We start from the raw sequence: 19854 nt of genomic DNA, 5'->3' as shown, positions 1-19854 counted from the left end.
AGGACACAATCTCTCAACATATCCTCCAAGATCTGATTTACTTGTTCAGTTTGCCTATCAGTCTAAGGATGATAAGCCGTGCTAAAGTCTAACCTAGCACTCAAAGCATGCTAAAAACTCTCCCAAAACTCTGCCACAAACACGGATCATGATCCAAAACTATAGAAACTGATGCACCATGAAGTCGCACCACCTCTTGAATATATAGCCTAGCTAGTTTATTCGCAGTTCTGTGAACACTGATAAGAATAAAATGAGCAGACTTGATGAGTCGATCCACTATCACCCAAATAGATTCATTGCCTTGCTTAGACCGCAGCAATCCATCCATGAAGTCCATAGAGATGTAGTCCCATTTCCAAGTAGGGATCTTGAGAGGTTGCAAAAGTCCAAATGGTCGTTGGTGTTCTGCCTTAACCTGTTGGCACACATAACATCGAGAAACATACTCTCCCACGTCCTTCTCCATACCTTCCCACCAAAACGTCCTCTTCAGGTCATGTTACATCTTAGTCTCACCAGGGTGAAGGGTATATCGAGACCTATGGGCATCATCCATAATCTCTTTCCTCAATTCAACAATGTTCGGTGCACACAACCTGTCCCTGAATCGCAACCCTCCATCTGAGTCTCCAGACCAATCAGTAGGACAATCATCGATCAAATCCACTACAAGGTCATTGAGCTTGCTAACGAGGATTCCATCTAAATACTGCATCTGACGAACTTTACCCAGTAACGTCGACTGCACAGTCAAACTACCAATGTATGCCCTCTCGAAACTCTCTATTGGTTGAACATTATGCATCAAAACTAACTCCAAGGACTTCCATTCTTGAATCATCAAAGAAGCTATAATCCCATATTGTCGACTAAGTGCATTTGCGACCACATTTCCTTTCCCCGAGTGGTAAAGGATCTCAAAATCATAACTACTGATGAATTCAACCCACCTCTGTTGCCTCATGTTCAACTCTTTTTGAGAAAATAGATATTTGAGGCTCTTGTGATTTGTATATAACTCAAAGAGCTCCTCAAACAAGTAGTGTCGCCACATTTTCAATGCAAAAACAACTGTTGCCAGCTCTAAGTCATGAGTAAAGTATCGTCTCTCATGAGGTTTTAACTGTCGAGAAGCATAAGATACAACCTTCTGATGCTGCATTAACATACATACCAACCCAATTCCACTCGCATCAGTGAACACTACTAAATTTTCCCATTGTACTAGTATAGTTAACACTAGAGCTGTAGTCAAACGTTGCTTTAACTCCTTAAAAGCTCTCTCACAATCATCTGTCCATAAGAAGTTCACATTCTTACGGGTCAACTTGGTTATGGGTGCTGCAATAGTGGAAAACTTCTCTATAAATCTTCTGTAATAACCAGCTAGTCCTAAAAGACTCCTCACCTCTGAAGGGTTTATGGGCTGCTTCTATTCTTTGACTGCAACAATTTTCTCAAGATCTACTGTTATCCCCTGATTGGATACAATATGTCCTAAAAACCGAACTTCTTTCTCCCAAAAGTGACACTTATTGAATTTAGCGTATAACTATTGCTTCCTCAAAGTCTGTAACACAACTTTCAACTGTTCTCCTTGTTCTTCCTCATTCTTAGAATACACTAGGATATCATTGTAGACTCGCCCGAATCAGGCATCGTTACTACAGTTCGGACTCAAATGTCACGGTTCTGAATCTAATCTCGCAAAGTGCAATGCAAGACCGATAAATCACCAAAGAGTCCAAATTCGGCAAATCGTTTTGGAAAACTGATTTTTGTAAAGAAGTGCCAAACATGGACTGCTTTGCCAGATACAGAGTCGTCACCTAAATATTTTATTTTGGGGGAAATTTAGGAAACCCTAACTCGTGCCTAAGGCCACGTGTCCGTCATCACCAAAGTTGCCTCGGCTCGAGACCTTGGGTATGATTGGGGAAGGTCATTTAATGAGCACCCCCGCTCGCCCGATCAAAGATCGGCCTGTACTAAGCATGATATCTTGTTTTTGAAAACACATGTGCTCTTATTCCGGTTTATTAGCTAGCTTACTATGGAACAAAGCATCATATATCCGTTTGTTTGAAAAATGGTTTGAAGTTTGCTACTCGCAAGTAGGCTAAATCGAGGATTTCAATGAATTATTCCAATTTAGGTAATCCAACCTTCACCCACAGGCATTCAGGCAGTTAAACACTTATGCAAATAGCCTTATGGCAAGCATGCTTTTATGGCAATCAATAACACACATGCAGTATGCTAAAGCGTAAACACTCACAGTGTACTCCGAGCCAAAATAAAGAACCAGTTAGAAATCAATGCATGATCCTAGTTCATGTTGAGATGGCTAATGCAACACATGCAAAATGCAACTAGAAATAGGCTCGGCTATTCTAAGATGGCATGTGAGATGCAACTTGATAATCATGTATTCAAATCGGAATTGAAATACAATGCAGTTAGTATGATGCGTCGAGCCCGGTGCATGCAAGCATAAGGATGCTAATTGAAACATGCCCTAAAACTAACCACTGAAAGCAGGTAAGTAAGAGAGAGAAAGAAATGGGAGTTGGAAGACATGCATCACACACACGCACACTTATTACAAAATTCGCCCTCTCGACGGAGGGTCCAAATGAATTTAGCTAAGCTACACTAAGCTAAGCTAACTAACTAATCTAATTAAACTAATTAGACTAATTATTACAAACCAATGAAATAACTAGCAAACTACTTACTAATTATTACAATACTTAGCTAATTAACAAATTAACTAATTAAATTACAAATTGATGCTAACTAACAAGTAAGCATTAAATTAAGCTGCTCCAGCTCTGTTCGAAGAAAAAGAGGATGCATGCTCGGTTGTCGCCCTGAAAAGCTCTCCGGTTGCTCTTTAGAGGCTCTGTCTGCAGGGTGTCCTCAAGGAATTCCTGCTGAATCTTACCAAAAACAGTCTGGGGAATACACCAGTGGCCTGCCGGCCATGGGAAGCCACTACCGACCATTTGCCGGCCAAGAATGAAGGTCTGTCAGCCATTTGTAAGGCACTACTGGCCACTGGTGTGCTGTGACACCAAGCTGCAGCAGAGCACAAAATAGAGAAAATGGAGGGTCTCCCAAGGGTATGTATGCACTATGCCACCCCATATCAACTTGAAAACATCAAGGGGGAGGCATAATCGGATCCACAACTATGCATCACGCATCCCGATGCATGATGGCCAAAGATCCAACATGTGCAAATCAATGTAAAATGAATGCGCGAATAAACACATAAAGCCTAAAACTCTATCATGTGTGATCAAGAGCGTCGGCGACCAAGAATTGAGGCACGTTTCATCACTTGAAGTATGAAAAGTCCCTCGTTTCTCGTGCTTGGATTAATACTTAATGCAAATAACAATGCAACACAAGCATGGCAAACATGCAATATGTCCTAAGCATGCAAACATGCAACTACATGGCATACTCAATGCAATGTAATATGATTAACTTAACAAAGCTAATGGCATGCACAATGCTAATGCTTACAACAACTAGCATAGTCAATGCGAATGTCAATTAGCATGCTCAATGCAATGGTGGCATACTCAATGCAATATACATAGTATACACAATGGACTTAAACCAAAAGAGTAGACCTCAGTCATGCTCCAAATCAGTGGCTAAAATGCTAAGATGAAGGCACCGAAAACACATACAAGCATGCATGCCAATTGGCTCACCAATTAAGGTATAAAGGTGCAACTCTCAAGAACACCTAAAGAGTGAAAAGTATGGGAGTGTAACAACACCAAGTGCACTGAAATGGGGTAAGAAATGATGCCAAATTATTTAAACAACACAAGTAAAGCATGCGAAGGCCCTTAAAAGCATGGAGCTATCAAAGAGGACTACAAAGGAGGCATGCAATACATGGTACAAATGCATGAACTAAGCATGGACAGAGCTCAAATAGGTCAAAATAAGGACCTAAACATGCTGAGATGAGGGCCCAATGACCTAGGCATGCAAGCATACAAGCTAAGCCATAAATTAGGCAATAATGCACAACACTCAAAGGCACTTAAAGCATGATTGAAGTGGGAATATGGCAATGCTATAGGGTCTGAAATGTCATGTTAAGTGATGCCAAATCATGTACACAACACAAATGAAACATGCAATAGTGCTCAAAGCGTGAGGCAAGCAAGCGCGTTTATACTACAAGTATACAAAACATGAAGCATGTGGTTAAGGCAACCCAAAACAGTCCTAGTACATGTTAAAATGAGTCTAAAACGTGTATAGAAGTAAACCAAAACAAGCTAGCATGGTAAACATGAGGCATGATGCATACATGGTAAATATGGTGGATTACACTACACCTATTTAGACCAAGCATGGAATGACTTAACCAATGAAAAATAGAGTTATATCATGGCATAACAACCCCCAAAACCCACTGAGATGGCATCCCAAAGACCAAAGCATAGAGGCATGCATAGTGATCCATTCATGAGGCATAAAACACAAACTCTCCAAGGCATTGAAAGAGTAATAAATGCAAGTGTATGAGCATGAAACATGGACTAAAATAACATAACAAGTGATGCCAAATCGTTGAAATAGGCCAAGTAACACATGCTAGTGGACTCAATACACAAAGCCAACAAGCTAGATTGAACCAAGGCTACACAAAGCAAGTCATGTATGACCAAAACCACACAAATCAGACCTTAAACATGCTAAAACATGAATAAAGTCTCCTCAAAGCTATGCCAAAAGCATGCTAAAATGACATGTTAAAGCATGATGCATGTTAAGGCAATAGAGAGGATTACACTACAAGTGCATGAGGAATGCAAGGGCCAACCAAACCAAACCAAACCAAAACCGAGTTATGACATGGCAAAAAATCACTAAAAACATGCTGAAATGGAAAGAAAACAAGATAGAATAGCATGCTACTTCACGAGGCATACAAAGCTAGTTTGTGTGATTTACACTACAAGTGTATTAAGCATACATGGAGTGACAAAATAAACCCAAAACAGATCTAAGGTATGGTAAAACATCACCAAAAACCTACTGAAATGGAGCCAACACATGCAAGAAAGACATGCTACTTTGATGAGCCACAAATGGGATGACACTACACATACAACATGCATGCACAAGGTGACCAAACCAGCCATGGACAAACTTAAGGCAGGTCCTAACAGTCACAAAAAAAGTGCCTGAACTAAGCCTCAAAAGTAAAGGGATACATGCTCCTTTGGTTGGCCACCAACACTAGCAAGCAAGACAAGAGGAGAGGGGACCACCCTCTCCTATTTGGGCCCTCAAAACAGGGTTTTTACCACTAAAAATCCTCTGGATCTCAGTGGTTCTAAGGCTAAAAGGAAGTTGTTTGAAAAGTTTGGAAGTTAGCTCACAAGGCCTTACAAGCCAAAGAGCAAAAGGGAGGACAACCCCCTAGCCAACCAAGGCACAAACCAAGACTTTTAGGACTGAAAAACAAAGGAAAAATAGAGGTTTTTGTAATTCAACACTAACCCAAAAACAGCCTCAAAACAATGGGAAAAAGGGGGTGAAGCAAGTGTGCAAAACAAATACAAAAGAGGAGAGGTGCTTACCCTTGTAGCACAGCAGCAAAATGGCCTCTTTGCTGGCTCAAATGACCTTCCAACAGTCCAAAAATGAGCTCCAAGGGACCTCAGCCCACTAATATGCAACTTTGATAAAGGAAGTGTATGCAAACAAGAAGTATCTCTCTACTTCTATGCACTTCTATGCATAAAAGGGGCAAGAGAGAGGCTTAACAGAGAGAGGCGGAGATTTTGCTCTAGAAATTGTAGAGAGAGAGGGAGTTTTTAGTGAGAGAAGCTCTCAAACTTGCTTAAAGAAGTTCTCCCTTGAAAATGAGATATTTTGCTTCATATATAGCAATTCAAAGCTTTTGGTCGAAATATCTGAGCTGGGGGCTTGTGCATGACAGCTGGAGGTAAAAGATCTGAAAAAAATCTGATTTTTGACATTGTTGGCCGGCCGGTCATCACTGGTGGCCGGCACTGCATCATCTATGGCCGGCACCCTTCACCAGTGGCCGGCAGAGAAAATCTACTATGTAGGTCCAACTTCAAACGGGCATATCTCCTTCATATGGACTCATTTTTAGGTCATTATTGTGTCCAAATTGAAGCCCCAGAAGTAATCTTTCCAATGGAGGCAGCCTTGCATCAAAATTCCAACTGTGCAAAAAGTTATGCCTATTTTGGTGAAGCCACTTAGTTTCGATCCTACCTGGATTCATGCCGAACTTCTCCCAAACTTGTTTTCTTCTCCCCTCTCCTCTTTTCTTCAACTCCAAACCCCTAAATAAGGTGTTTTGAAAGATTTTTCAAAGGTTTTATCTCTCTTTCATTCATTTCCACTTTGTCCTCGCTCGATTTACTGAAAAGCGCAACATTTAACGAAATGCGAGCGTTGGAACATCGTAGGAACTTTATTTCCAAAACATTTTGAAAGAGAGGGTTTCAAGGTCTAAAAACCATTCAAAAATAGCATTGGTCCAAAATGGGGTGTGAGGTTAGGATTTGACTCTCTCCTTGCCGAAGAAATTGAACCTTTGCCTTGCACACCTTTCACTACCAAGTAAACCATCAGTAGTGCCCAAGTCTTAAGGGCGGTCAAAAATGGGGTGTCTACAATCATCTATGAAGATAATCACAAACTTATCTAGATACGGTTGAAAAATTCTGTTCATCAAGTCCATGAGATAGGCAAGAGCATTTGTCAAACCAAAAGGCATTACAGGAAATTCGTATAACCCATACCAAGTCCGAAAAGCAGTAAGCGGTATACTTTCTTTTGACACACCCATCTGATGGTAACCTGTTCTGAGATCAAACTCAGAGAACACTATTGCCCCCTTCAACTGATCAAATAAGTCATCAATTCTAGGTAGTGGATACTTGTTCTTGATAGTCACCTTGTTCAGCTCTCTATAATCTATGCACATGCGAAGAGTGCCATCTTTCTTGGAGACAAAAATCGCGTGTGCTTCCCACGTGGAGTTACTTGAACGAATGAACCCTTTTTGAAACATCTCTTCCAGTTGCTTATTCATCTCTACAAGCTCCTTAGGCGTCATTCTGTATGCCGCCTTAGAAATTGGTGCAGTTCCTGGCACTAGGTTAATGCGAATTCTACTACCCGTCTAGGTGGAGGTCCAAGTATCTCCTGAAATACATCCTCAAACTCATGTACCACATCTACCTCACTAATATCCTGCTTAGGGATTTCTACCAAGTACAAAAAACTTGTCATCACCACTCTTCTCCATCGCTAGAAGTGTGGGTAAGCCGTGGCATACCGGGAATATCTATATTTACAGTCATTCTAGCATAATCTAGAGTCACAAAGTGTTTTCGCAGCCAATCCATACCCAAAATAATTACGCCCTCAAACCCTAACACAATTAGGTTCGCATACAAGAGTCTGCCCACAAATTCAATCTCAAAATCTTTACACATCTCATAAAGAGTCAATACCTCTCCTAAAAGGCATAAGATACAATCTTCTAATGCTGCATTAACACACATTCCAAACTAATTCCACTCGTATCAGTAAACACTACTAACTTTTCCTCTTGTACTGGTATAGTTAACGTTGGAGCTGTAGTCAAACACTGCTTTAACTCTTGGAAGGCTTCCTCATAAACATCTATCCATAAGAACTTCACATTCTTACGGGTCAACTTGGTCATGGGTGCTGCAATAGTGGAAAACTTCTCTATAATCTCTTGTAATAGCCAGCTAGTCCTAAAAAACTCCTCACCTCTGTAGGGTTCGTGGGTAGCTTCCATTCTTTGACCGCAACAACTTTTTCAAGATCTACAGCTATCCCCTGATTGGACACAACATGTCCTAAAAATTGAACTTCTTTCTCTCAAAAGTGACACTTACTGAACTTAGCGTATAACCGCAGCTCCCTCAAAGTTTGCAATATAACTTTCAAGTGTTCTCTGTGTTTTTCTCATTCTTAGTACACTAGGATATCATCTATAAGAATAATCAAAAACTTATCTAGATACGGTTGAAAAATTATGTTCATCAAGTCTATGAAATAGAAAGGAGCATTGGTCAAACCAAAATGCATTATAGGAAATTCGTACAACCCATACCGGGTCTGAAAAGTAATAAGCTGTATATTTTGCTCTGACACACCCATCTGATGGTAACCCATTCTGAGATCAAACTGAGAGAACACGACTGTCCCCTTCAACTGATCAAACAAGTCATCAATTCTAGGTAGAGGATACTTGTTCTTGATAGTCACCTTATTTAGCTCTCTGTAATCTATGCACATGAGGAGGATGTCATCTTTCTTGGAGACAAAAATCGCGGGTGCTTCCTACCGGAGTTGCTTAAACGAATGAACCCTTTCTGAAGCATCTTTTCCAGTTGCTTCTTCATCTCCACAGGCTCCTTAGGCACCATTCTGTATGCCGCCTTAGAAATCGGTGCAGTTCCCAGCACTAGGTCAATATGAAATTCTATTACCCGTCGAGGTACAGGTCTAGGTATCTCCTGAAATACATCCTCAAACTCACGTACCACATTTACCTCACAAATATCCTGCTTAGGGATTTCTACCGAGCATAAAAAATTCTTCATCACCGACTCTTCTCCATCGCTAGAAGTGTAGGTAAGCCGTGGCATACCGGAAATATCTATATTTATAGTCCCTCTAGCATAATCTAGAGTCACAAAGTGTTTTCGCAGCCAATCCATATCGAAAATAATTACAAACCCCTCAAACCCTAACACAATTAGGTCCGCATACAAGACTTTGCCCGCAAATTCAATCTCAAAATCTTTACACATCTCATAAAGAGTAACTACCCCTCCTAAAGGGGTCTCAACACGAATAGGTCTAAATAATGAGGTAGTTACAAGGTGTTCTCTTTCTACAAACTGTCTAGATATAAAAGAATTAGAGGCACCAATATCAAAAAGTACTCTAATGGATTCTTGAAAAAGATTAAAAGTACCTTGCACTTTGTCATTTCCTGGCATAACTGCAAATGCCCTGGCTAGAGCTGCCTAACCCCGTTACGCCTGCTATCTCTGAGGGCAATCCTTGACTACATGTCCCAACTGCTGACACCCAAAACACTTCTTATTGATCGGTTGAGGTGCTACTGTTCTGATAGGTGGGGGCCCCTCCAAATGAGGTACGGGAGGACGATAACCCAACTGTAGCACTTATTGCTGCTGTCCTTGATAACCTTGAGGGTGCAGACCACCATGTCTCTGATAATAGTGCCCTTGGGGCTGGAAATTGCCCTGAGGCTTGAAATTACCCTGAGGTATGAAATTTCCCTAACTACCGTGTTGTTGTGGCCTCTGAAACTGTTGACCCCTATGCCTTTAATCATAGGGTCGGTATCTGTTTCCATCACATTGCTGGAAGTGACTCCCTCTGGAAGTCTCTCCGACCCTAGCCTTTCCTTCTTTAAACTGTTTCTCATTTTCCTCATACTTCAGTGCCAAGTGAAGAACTCTATCAAACGGTTCAACATCAAAGGGAATAAGGGACTTAGATAGGTAATGATTTAATCCCTTAATAAATTTATCATTCTTCTGTTCCTGTAGTGAGGGAATTCATTAATGTTTTCCCAGAGGATCTACCTGGTCTTCCTCTAGACCGTGAGGTAGAATTTTCCATTGACTTGGTCCCCAATACAGGACCTATCTCTAAAGCGCCCTATAGAATGGCACCGTTGGAGTTAAGGGAGTTACAAACTTAGTTACAGGAGTTGCTAGGCAAAGGTTTTATTAGGCCTAGCGTCTCACATTGGGGAGCACTTGTGTTGTTTGTGAAAAAGAATGATGGGTCTATGAGATTGTGCATTGACTATAAGGAACTAAACAAAGTCACAGTGAAGATTGACCAGTTGATTAAAGTCCATGTATTTGATCATCTCTTCACCAACTAAGTTGAGAGTAATGGGTATATCCCACATGCAAGTACAAATCATGGAGGTGTGAGTCTTGAATGTTTGAATTTAGTATGTTGGTGATGAGTTTGGGGTAATTTGAGTCATCCATGTAATTGATTCATGAAATTGAGCTTCATAATGTGATGAATTTGGTGTTGGGTCATGTTAGTACATGTATATGTGAAGTTTGAGCCATGATATGCAAGATATGCTGATTTGAATACAAGTTTGAAACTCAAGAATAGTTCTGGAATTTCCAGAATTTGGGATATCCGCTCAAGCGGGGAAGGTGCCGCTCGAGCGGAAAATGAGAGCTCCCGGTATTTTTGCGGACATGGATGTCCGCTCGAGTGGGAAGCTATGTAGAATGACCTCATGCTCGAGCGTCCGAATTCATGATCGAGCGTAGAAATGAAGCAACCAGTATTTTTGCAGACTTAATGGGTCCGCTCGAGTAGGAAAGTCCACGCTCGAGCGGGGACCATTGTTTTTGAAATTTTGTAAATATGTTTTGTGTCTTGTTTTCCGTTCTCTTTCACTTCTAAGTACTCTTAGGCATGCATTGAGCATTATGAATGAATTAAAAGAATAAGAAAGAAGCCTAAAGAGGAATATGTGAATTAAGAACGAATTGGATTGTTTGTGACCCATTGTGTTCATGGAATGTGTCGGGTCAATGTGACAACCCTCACCTCTGATTAGTGCTAAACTATGATTGAGCATGATAAGTAACTGATTAGAATGAAATCCTGAATTAATTGTAGGAGTATATTGTTTTAAATGCATTTCTATCTGTTTAATTTCTGAATGAATCTGTTCATGTTTTAATTTCGAACTGCAAATTGAAGGCCTTATCGGCGGCCGAATCAGAAATTGATTAGTGTTATATGTTAATTAGAATTTATGTTATTTTATGGTAGATTTAATTGAAATTTGATTTGGAACGATTAAATTAGATTAAATAATGTTAAATTACAATAGTTTGAGTTATTACGAATTTGCCATTGAGTGGATTATGCTAGGCCACTACTTCTCTCACCCCTTACATTGTTTAGCATCATTTCCTCATTAATCTTCTTGAGCAAACCGAGTGAGAGGGGGAAATTGGGAGAAATTGAGTTCAATAAGAAATTTAGCTTAGAGACTTAGAAGACTTGAAGGGTATTTGCAAAATTGAGCTCGTATACTTTGAATTCAAGACCTAGGTAAGGAATTCATCCTCTCAATTGTGAGTTTAAGTTGTGTCTTGCATGGTTCATGGTAAATTGGTGATCTAAGTCTAGAATTAATTTAAAGAGTTGATTTGAGTAGCTAATTCATGCATGCATGTACATATACTTGAATTTGAGGTTGTTTTCATGAGAATCTCAACATGCATGTCAATATTTTAGTTGTAGCCCATGAATTCACCATGATTTTGAGCTAAATCTTGCATTTGGTCATGTTTTAGAACATTAAAGTTCATGGGAACTCATGCATGTATGATTTTGCATTGTTCTTCATGTTTACACTTAATTTTTGTGCTCTATTGGCTTACCTTGGGCTTGATTTTACAAAATGATCTTTGAAACATGCTATATTATGGGTTTCTAAATGTTTTCTAGAAAATTAGCCCAAGAAAATCGAATTTGAGGCTTAAATGCTTGAGTTTTGTGCTTGGGGATCAATCTGGAAATTCCAGATTTTGGATCCACGCTCGAGCGGAGAACTTCACGCTTGAGCGTACCCTCTGAGTACATGCACTTCCGCTCGAGCCTGGAAAGACATGCTCGAGCGTGAAATGCATATGTCCAGAAGTTCATGTGTTTTGCAGTCCGCTCGAGCGAGGGACTTCACGCTCGAGCGAGGATCTGAGTCTTACGCTTGAGCGTGGGTTGAGTGCCCATCGAGCGTAAATTTCATGCATCCAGTACTTTTCATGAGTTTGCAGTCCGCTCGAGCAGGGAAAGTCATGCTCGAGCAGAGCTCTTTTGTCTGCATGTCCGCTCGAGCGTAGAAAGCCACGCTCGAGCGAGACCCCTGTTTTTTGAAAAATTCGGAAAAGTGTTTTAAAGTACATTTTTGTATCCTCATTCCATCCTAGGCATTCTTAGGCCAAGTTTAAGGCATCTTAATGAGGATAATGTTATAGAACCACACCAAGTATCGTTAGCTTGTCTATAGCCCAGTGCTCTGTGAGTAACAATGTTGTAAAGATATGTTCAATTATGATTATTTTCTGAATGATCAACTGTTCTGCTTACTGAAACGTTATTGTTTAATGGATGAATGTTTGTCCTATTTGTAAACTATAGCCGTGCCATCCATATCAATTTACTGTTACTGCTACTGTCACAGAGATCTCTGTCGGTTCCCATGTTTGGAACTACTACTGTTTACTGTTATGATGGCTATCAACTGACTGTTCAGTCTATTAAGACCTACTGTATTGTTTTGCTATTGGATGTACCACATATGACTACTATGGTTTCTAAGTGATTGATATGACTGCTTAAATACTGAAAGGACATTCATTCATAACCTCTTTACACAACTGTTATTCACTGGGTTTTAGCTCACTGTTTATATATATGTAGGTGTCCAGGCACCAGACCGAAGCTAGGAGCGTCAGGCTAAGCTCCCGTTTTGTCAAAGCAACCCGTTGTGCCTCACCTCGAGGTTCCGAGTGCGTCAAGCCAAGGCTGTTTTGGGGTGTTTTAGATTTTCCCTTTTTGCCTCTGTTCTGTAGTAAATGTTAAGACTTGACTGTACAGTTAGTTAGGGATTTGGTCCCTGACATTTATGTTTGTGTTTATGTCGTATGTACATACGTTTTGGTTATCTATGTGGCATGTTTATAAAAGTCTTTTTGCATTCAGACTGTCACAGCTCATTGGGCATCTTTTATTTACTGTTTTGGCTTCCGCCAGCCCCTTTACTCTGTATTACTGTCTTTACTGTTAAGCAGGCCTTCGGTAATCACAGATTACTGGCCGGTTACGGTACTAAACCCATAAGGGCGGGTTTGGGTCGTGACAGTCGAGCTCCAGGGCAAATCATCCAGCCGATCACTGTGAGTAATACCTTAATAAAGATGTCTGAAATATACTGTTTGTCCAATTGCTTACTTCTGCGTAAGTCTTATAAGTTCGTTAATTTGAACGGTGGACAAATGTTTGCCATGCCAAAAGAATGGGCCAAAGGCCAGTTTGACATGAATGAAGGATTGAATGGGCCAAAGGCTAGTTTGACATGAATGATAGAATGAATGGGCCGAAGGCCAGTCTGACATGAATGATAAAGTGAATATGCCCAAGGCCATTTTGACATGAATGATAGAATGAATAGGCCGAAGGCCAGTCTGACATGAATGATTAAGTGAATGGGCCAAAGGCCAGTTTGACATGAATGAAAGAATGAATGGGCCAAAGGCCAGTTTGACATGAATGAAAGAATGGATGGGCCAGAGGCCGTATGACATGAATGAATGAGCCAGAGGCCGTATGACATGGATGATAGTCTGACTCAAATGATAGTCTGACATAAATGAATGGACCAGAGGCCGTATGACATGAATGAATGGGCCAGAGGCTGTATGATACAAATAAATAGGCCAGAGGCCGTCCGACATAAATGATACGAATGAATTGGGCCCGAGGCCGTATGATGTGTTTGGAACCGCAGTCACTTGACCTATATCTATATATAAGCTAGATAGAAATATGAAGCATGGGCCCAAGGCTGTTTGAAGCACGTTGTTCTAAATACTGCTTGTATAACTTCTTTATTTGATATTATTCACTGGGCTTTCGCTCACGCTCATTCATGTGTCTGTAGGTGAGCCAAGGGATGTCCAAACCCAGCCTCAGTGAAGTTTGTGTGGAACAACCAAGGTTTTGCAGAGTCAGCCTTTACGTCTCACGCACGAGACTCGTCTTCGCCCTTTTGCTATCTTGTTTTATTTTGTCATGTTGGCGAGGACTTTGGATACGTTTGTATATAGCTTTGATTGGCTGACCTAGACTTGAATGATCTTGTATGTATAGAACTTGTGTTAATACATATTTTGATGTGAGTTATTAACATGTATATGTATGGGTTGTTATGACGTGCCATGTAAGCACAGCTCTATGGACAAAGTTTTAAATTTTGCTTCCGTTTGGCCCTTTTACTCTGATGAGTTATATCTGGTTTGGTTTGAGGCCGTAGGTAATCTCAAGATTACTGGCCGGTTATGTCCTTAACCCATAGGGGCGGGTTCAGGTTATGACAATTTTAGGGTAGTACTGCAGACCCTTAGGGAGAAGAGACTGTATGCAAAATTTAAGAAGTGTAAATTTTGGTTGAGTAGTGTATGTGGATAGCATGAAGGTGACGGCAATTGTTGATTGGCCACGACCTACTTCTGTGGCAAAAGCACGCAGCTTTCTAGGGCTTGTTGGATATTACAAACGGTTTGTGAAAGGATTCTCCCGTATTGTCGTGCCACTTACCAATCTCACTAGAAAATGGATAAAGTTTGAGTGGAACGATGATTGTGAGCGTAGCTTTCAAGAGTTTAAATAGAGATTGACATCAGCTCCAATCCTTGCCTTACCTACAAATAGGGGTGGTTTTATGATTTGTAGTGATGCTTCACATTAGGGTTTAGGATGTGTGCTTATGCAGCATGGGAAAGTGATTGCTTATGCATCGCAACAACTGAAAGTACATGAGAGAAATTATCCTACGCACGACTAGGAGTTAGTAGTAGTGATTTTCGCTCTTAAGATTTGGCGACATTATTTGTATGGAGAGTCATGTGAGATTTACACTAATTATAAGAGTTTGAATTACATTTTCACACTGAAAGAGCTAAATTTGAGGCAAAGAAGATGGCTTGAATTGCTAAAAGATTACGATGTGAATATTTTGTATCATCCGGGGAAGGCAAATGTGGTGGCAGATGCCTTAAATAGAAAGGTTATAGTTAGAGATGTAGCGGTTTTGTCTATTGAGAGTTGATTGGTGGATGCTGTTACGCCTGGTGATAAGGCTTATTGTAGTCAGTTGACAGTTTAGCTGATCTGACGGGAACGAATTCGTTTAGCTCAGAAGATTGACCCCAAGTGTGAGCGTATTAAAGGAGAGATGACAGAGGGTAAGCATAAAGACTTTGTGGTTAGCAATGATGGGTTGCTTAGATTCCGTAGTCAAATTTGTGCTCCTACTGATGGTGATTTGAGGAAGGAGATTATGATGGAGGCACATAGTTCTAGTTACAGCATTCATCCAAGAAGCACTAAGAGGTATCGGGATCTTCATGAACATTTTGGTGGAATAGTATGAAGGGTGATATTACAGAATTTGTGGCTCAGTGTTTGGTGTGTCAACAGGTTAAAGTAGAACATCAGAAACCTGCAAGGAAACTACAACCCTTACCTATACCAGAGTGGAAGTGGGATCATATTACCATGGACTTCGTGTGTGGATTACCTCATACTAGTAGTAATCAAAATGCAATTTGGGTAGTTGTTGATAGATTAACCAAGTCAGCACATTTTATTGCAGTACAGATGAACTTTTCTCTAGCTCGATTTGCATAGCTGTATGTGAAGGAGATTGTTAGATTGCATGGTGCACCTGTGTCAATAGTGTTAGATCAGGACCCTCGTTTTGTGTCTAAGTTTTGGGGTGCGTTACAGTCCACTATGGGTACTCGGTTAAATTTTAGTTCAGCTTATCACACTCAAACAGATGGGAAATCGGAGAGGACTATTCAAACCCTTGAAGATATGTTGAGGGCTTGTGCTTTGAAGTGGAAAGGTAATTGAGATGATTATTTGCTGCTCATAGAGGTTGCGTATAATAATAGTTATTATTCTAGTTTGGGAGTATCTCCTTATGAGGCTTTGTATGGGAGGAAGTGCAAGTCTCTTTTGTGTTGGTATGAGGTTGGTGAGAGACAAATGTTGGAAACCTGATTTGGTGGAGGATGCTACACAGAAAATTATCACCATTAGAGAGAGATTATTGACTGCTCAGAGTAGACAAAAAAGGTTATGTTGATCATTGTAGGAGAGATTTAGAGTTTCATGTGGGGGGTATGGTATTCTTGAAAGTATTACCATGGAAATGAGTCATCAGGTTTGGAAAGAAGGGAAAGTTGGCACCTAGATTTGTGGGACCATACGAGATCACTGAGAGGATTGGTAATGTGGCTTACAAATTAGCCTTTCCACCTGCTTTAACTATGATTCACAACGTGTTCCATGTATCTTTATTGCGGAAGTGTGTGCAAGACCCTTTCCAAATAGTATCACCAGAAGTGTTAGAGATTAGTGATGATCTCACGTATGTGGTGCGACTGGTTACTATTCTAGATCAGGATGTAAAGCAGTTGCGGTGCAAGAAAGTGAACTTGGTGAAAGTGCAATGGAGCGAAGATGAGAATGATATCACTAAGGAATTGGAAGAGAAAGTTTAGCGTATGCACCCGAAGAATTAAATGCCACCGTATCTCGGGAAACTACCCCTTCGTCTCAGTGCGGGTGTAATTACTTGTCTTATCCCGTAACGAGAATTAAATGTATTTTTATTTGTGTTTGGTGGGACACATGGGTGTCAAATATTTGTACTCATACCAATATACTTGTATACTGACCCGTTTTGTCCTTTGGCATCTCAAGTGCGTTCTGTTTAAGTGCAGCCAAGCTTCCTTTGCAGGATTAGTTGGTACTACGGTGGTGTAGACCGCCCGGAACTCCGCTCTGCGCGCGAGGGCGCAAATTGTTATTCATAACTACTACAGTTTGGGCTCCTGTCACGGTTCTGAGTCTAATCTCACAAAGTGCAATGTAAGACTGATAAATCACCAAAGAGTCCAAATCCGACAAATCTTTTTGGAAAATCGATTTTAATAAAAAAACGCCAAACATGGACTGCTTTGCCAGATTTCAGAGTCGCCACCTAAATATTTTATTTTGGAAAATTTAGGAAACCCTGACTCGTGCCTAAGGCCACGTGTCCATCATCACTAAAGTTGCCTCGACTCGCGAACTTGGGTACGAGGGGGGAAGGTCATGAAATGAGCATCCCCGCTCGCCCGATCAAAGATCGGCCTCTACTAACATGATATGTTGTTTTTGAAAACACATGCGTTCTTATTCCGGTTTATTAGCTAGCTTACTATGTGATGTGCACAACATACAAGCATAGACTAAATCGCTCGAATTGGAAAAAAACATTTTATGTTTGTTTTTGAAAATGGTTTGAAGTTGCTACTCGCAAGTAGGCTAAGACGCGGATTTTGCCACCCTCAAGTGGGCTTTAAGAAACAACATGATTTGCCACTTCAAGTGGGTTTAAAACTCACATTTCGATGAATTGTTCTAATTCAAGCAATGAAACCTTCATCCACAGGCATTCATGCAGTTATAACAGTTAAGCAAATAGCCTCATGGCAAGCATGCTAACATGGCAACATACACATCTCATGTAGTATGCTAAAGCGTAAACACTCACAGTGTACTCGGAGCCAAAACAGAAGCTAGTTAGTAATCAATGCATGATCCTAGCTATGTTAAGATGTCTAATGCAACACATGCAAAAATGCAACTAAAATAGGCTCGGCTATCTAAGATGTCATGTGGTGAATGCAACTTGATAACATGTATTCAAATTGGTATTGAAATACAATGTTGTTTGTATGATGCGCCGAACCCTGTGTATGCAAGACAAATGAATGATGCACACATGCAAAGCATAAGTATGCTAATTGAAACATGCCCTAAAACTAACCATCAAAAGCTGATAAGTAAAAGGGAGAAAAAAATAGGGGTTGGAAGACATGCATCACACACACGCACACTTATTACAACAATGTGCCCTCTCGACGGAGGGTCTGAATAAATAGCTAAGCTAAGCTACTTACTACAAATCAACTAATTAACTAACTATTCTAGCTAATTAATTACAATACAATCGAATAACTAGCTAATCTAAGCTAATTAGAATATTACAAACCAGATTAAACTAATTAATTACAAAACATGTAATTAACTACAACTAGCTAGTAAAGCGGTAAAATGGCCTCGCGGGATGATGAACATGCATGCTCGGTCGGCTTCGCACGAAAAGCCACTACCGTGCCTCAAGATGCCTCTGTTTGCACACTTCTGTACTTCTGAAAATTATGCCAACTTCCAAATGTTTCTGACCCAACTTAGGAACATGCTGAGGGATGATCGGCCAGGAGGAATGGCCATCGGCCAGAGTTCATGGCTATCGGCCAATTTTGATAGCCGGTCGGGAGACTTGGTGGCCGGTCGGCCACTGCTTCCTATAATTTCTCCTTCTGCTGCAACAGAGCACAAATAGAGGCATGGCAGTGTATTTTCAAGGTATGTGTGCACAACCACCTTCCCTATCATTTCTCATGCTCAAGGGAGTGTAGTACCCGACTCTTGGGCCACCAACCGAGCATCGCAATGCATGATAGCCGAGAAGCCAAGTTTGCACAATTTTAATGTCAATGAATGCACAAATAGATTCGATGAGCGTCCACCCTATCATGCATGATCAAGGGTGTCGGCGACTAAGAAATGAGTCACGTTTCATCACTTTGAGTATGAAACATCCCTCGTTTCTCGTGTTTGGATTAACATCCGATCCAAACACATGCAATGCAACACAAACATGTTATCTTGGCATGTTTTACTTTGATTAATTTTGTTTACTCATTTTAGATTACCGATAAGTCCTTTAACCAGTTAAGTCCAAAAGTGAGAAGTCCTCTAATTTGAAAGACGGACCAAGCCACAAGTTTCTTGAGCATGAAAGAAACATCATGCCATTGGGCATGAACGCCTCAATTTCGTGCTCAAACCAACAAAGGGCTTAACTCCACTTTCAAAGCAAATGAAAGAGTGAATTAATGGAGTGCAATGGCACACATTTCAGCATTGAAAAAGGATGCTAAAGACCTTAAAGCATGCAAACAATGCAAGCATAACATAGTGAAGGCCAAAAACATCAAAGCTAGTAAAGAGCATTTCACAAGAGGCATGCAATACCAAGCCTAAATAACTAAACCAACTATGGACAGACCTAAACCATGCCAAAACAGAGGCCAAAACATCCTGAAACTTGGGCATAAGAAGCTAGAAATGCATGCTCATTTGATGGCTCATAGACAAGGCATAAAGGCACAACTCTTAAACACAATGAAAGAGTGATAATCATAAGAATATGGCAATGATATAAGCTCTGAAATACGATGCCAAGGCATGCAAACAGCTCAAATAAAGCATGCCAAGAGACTTGAAATACAAAGCTAGTCAAGGACTTTACACTACAGCCATACCAAGCAATGTTCAAATGACCTAAAGCACTCAAAACAGACCTAAGGCAGGTCAAAATGGTAGCAAAAACATGTTGGATTCACAACAAAGATGGCAATAAAGATAGGCTCCCGAATTAGCTCACAAACAAGGCATAAAGGCACAACTCTTAAACACAATGAAAGAGTGATAATCATGAGAGCATGGAAGAAGTTTATAGTCTGAAATTACCTACCAAATGATGCCATATCATGCAAATAGCTCAAATATGACATGCTAGGGGGCCCAAAGTGCAAGGCTAGCAAAGCCAAATACACTATAGCTATGCAAAACCAAACATGCATGACCAAAACCACTAAAATCAAACCTCAAGCACGTTAAATCAAAGCCAAAAATGTGCTGGAGTGGAGCCAAAATATGCTAGAATTATAGGCTAAAATAGCAAGCATACAAAGCTAGTGAGCAAGGTTTACACTACAAGTGTAAGGAGCATGCAAGGAGTGGCCAAGCAAGCCACAAACAGAGCTAAAACATGTTTAAAAAAGTCACAAAAACATGCTC

At 40.6% G+C, this 19854-nt stretch overlaps 1 protein-coding gene across 1 annotated transcript; it reads right to left on the bottom strand.

Moving 5' to 3' along the window:
• Positions 1-502: 502 nt before the first annotated feature.
• LOC145793901 (uncharacterized) lies at positions 503-967 on the bottom strand. Its single transcript, XM_082876794.1, has one exon. The coding sequence runs from the start codon at positions 965-967 to the stop codon at positions 503-505; it is 465 nt and encodes a 154-aa protein (XP_082732920.1).
• Between the last annotated feature and the right edge of the window lie 18887 nt (positions 968-19854).

The sequence above is a fragment of the Camellia sinensis genome, chromosome 6 (assembly GCF_055761805.1).
Source record: "Camellia sinensis isolate YWXY chromosome 6, ASM5576180v1, whole genome shotgun sequence".
NCBI classification, from domain to species: domain Eukaryota; kingdom Viridiplantae; phylum Streptophyta; class Magnoliopsida; order Ericales; family Theaceae; genus Camellia; species Camellia sinensis.
Note: the sequence above shows the minus strand (reverse complement) of the source record. Positions and strands in the feature narration are given on the sequence as shown.

Coding starts and splice junctions, on each gene's coding strand:
- LOC145793901 (XM_082876794.1), bottom strand. CDS start 967: ATGAGGCAACAGAGGTGGGTTGAATTCATCAGTAGTTATGATTTTGAG.